Source organism: Malurus melanocephalus, unplaced genomic scaffold (assembly GCF_030028575.1).
Source record: "Malurus melanocephalus ecotype Western Australia unplaced genomic scaffold, MMel_1.1 scaffold_1178, whole genome shotgun sequence".
NCBI classification, from domain to species: domain Eukaryota; kingdom Metazoa; phylum Chordata; class Aves; order Passeriformes; family Maluridae; genus Malurus; species Malurus melanocephalus.
Genome location: NW_026624410.1, coordinates 33215 through 34782, shown reverse-complemented (window position 1 = coordinate 34782; position 1568 = coordinate 33215). Strand labels below are relative to the sequence as shown.

Sequence of the window (1568 nt, the reverse complement as noted above, 5' to 3'; positions counted from 1 at the left end):
CCTTCTCACCTGGCTCAGCAGCGGGATGTTTACCAGCGACCCCAAAAACCCGAAAGCCACCGGGAAGAAGCTCCTGTGGGGACACAAAAAACCCCGCTGAGCTCCGGGAACATCCCCCGGGCTCTTCGGGGACACAGAAAATCCCGCTGAGCTCCAGAAGCATCCCCTGGGCTCCTTGAGGACAGAAAAACCCCGCTGAGCTCCAGGAACAACCCCCGGGCTGCCCGGGGGCACAAAAACCCCACTGAGCTCCGGAAACATCCTCCGGGCTTCTCGGGGGCACAAAAGACCCCTCTGAGCTCCGGGAACATCCCTTGAGCCCCTCGGGGTCAGAAAAAGTCCCACTGAGCTCTGGGAACATCCCCCGGGCTCTTCGGGGACACAGAAAATCCCACTGAGCCCCGGGAACATCCTCCGAGCTTCTAGGGGACACAAAAAAATCCCGCTGAGCTCCGGGAGTATCCCCCGGGGCTCCTTGAGGACAGAAAAACCCCGCTGAGCTCCAGGAACAACCTCCGGGGTGCTCGGGGACACAAAAACCCCACTGAGCTCCGGGAACATCCTCCGGGCTCCTCGGGGACACAAAAGACCCCTCTGAGCTCCGGGAACATCCCTTGAGCCCCTCGGGGACAGAAAAAGTCCCACTGAGCTCTGGGAACATTCCCCGGGCTCCTCGGGTGCACAAAAAAAACCCCACTGAGCCCCGAGATCATCCCCAGGTTCCTCGGGGACACAAAAACCCCACTGAGCTCCGGGAACATCCTCCGGGATTCTCGGGGACAGAAAAAGTCCCACTGAGCTCTGGGAACATCCCCCGGACTCTTCGGGGACACAGAAAACCCCACTGAGCCCCGGGAACATCCCCGGTCCCCACCCCGAGGATCCCGACCCCGCACCTGAACAGGGACACGAAGCCGTAGGCCTCCAGCAGCATCCCCAGGATCGGCCACCGCATCAGCACCACCAGCAGCCCCCCGAAAAAAAAACTGGTGCCCTTCAGCTTGGGCCGCTGGAAGAAGAAGGTGAAGGTCCTGCGGAAGCCGATGATGAAGACCAAACCGGAGATGAAGAGGAGCTGGAGGAGGAGGAGGAAGGAAGGGGAGAGTCAGGGCAGCTGTGGGGTGAGGCTGTGGGGTGCCCAGACCCGGCCCTACTCACGTTCCCGAAAGCCAGGAGCACGGAGTCGAAGTACAGGAGGATCCCGAAGAGGAGGAAGAAGAGGCCGAAGCCCACCAGGCCCACTCCGATCCCTGCGGGAGGCGGGAGAGCAGAGGGGAGGGTTCCCTGAGCACCGGGGGTCCCGAATCGGCGCCTCCCCATCCCAAAAATCCCCTCTGGGTTTGTCTCCAGAGCTCGGGAACACCCGGAGGAGGCTGTGCCCCAAAAATCCCCGAGGGTGCGGGATAAATCATGAACCCCTAAGGGAAAATTAACGGGAAAATCATCKCCAGCCTTGTCCTGAGCAGGGACGGGAACAGCTGGAGCCGATCCCAGGGTGATCCAGGGAATTGTCCCCACCCCAACCCAGCCCTCCCCGACCCCATCCCCTTTCCCCTCTGACCCCTCCC

The 1568-nt window shown here is 61.8% G+C and overlaps 1 protein-coding gene across 1 annotated transcript; it reads right to left on the bottom strand.

The window, feature by feature from the left end:
- Positions 1-6: 6 nt before the first annotated feature.
- On the bottom strand, positions 7-1475 carry GOLT1A (golgi transport 1A; the record flags this gene model as incomplete). The annotated part of the gene is made up of 3 exons (XM_057387300.1): positions 1159-1475; positions 897-1075; positions 7-73 (listed from the first exon to the last, which is right to left on the bottom strand). Coding segments are annotated over exons 1-3 (408 nt in total), but the record flags the coding sequence as incomplete, so codon positions are not given.
- Between the last annotated feature and the right edge of the window lie 93 nt (positions 1476-1568).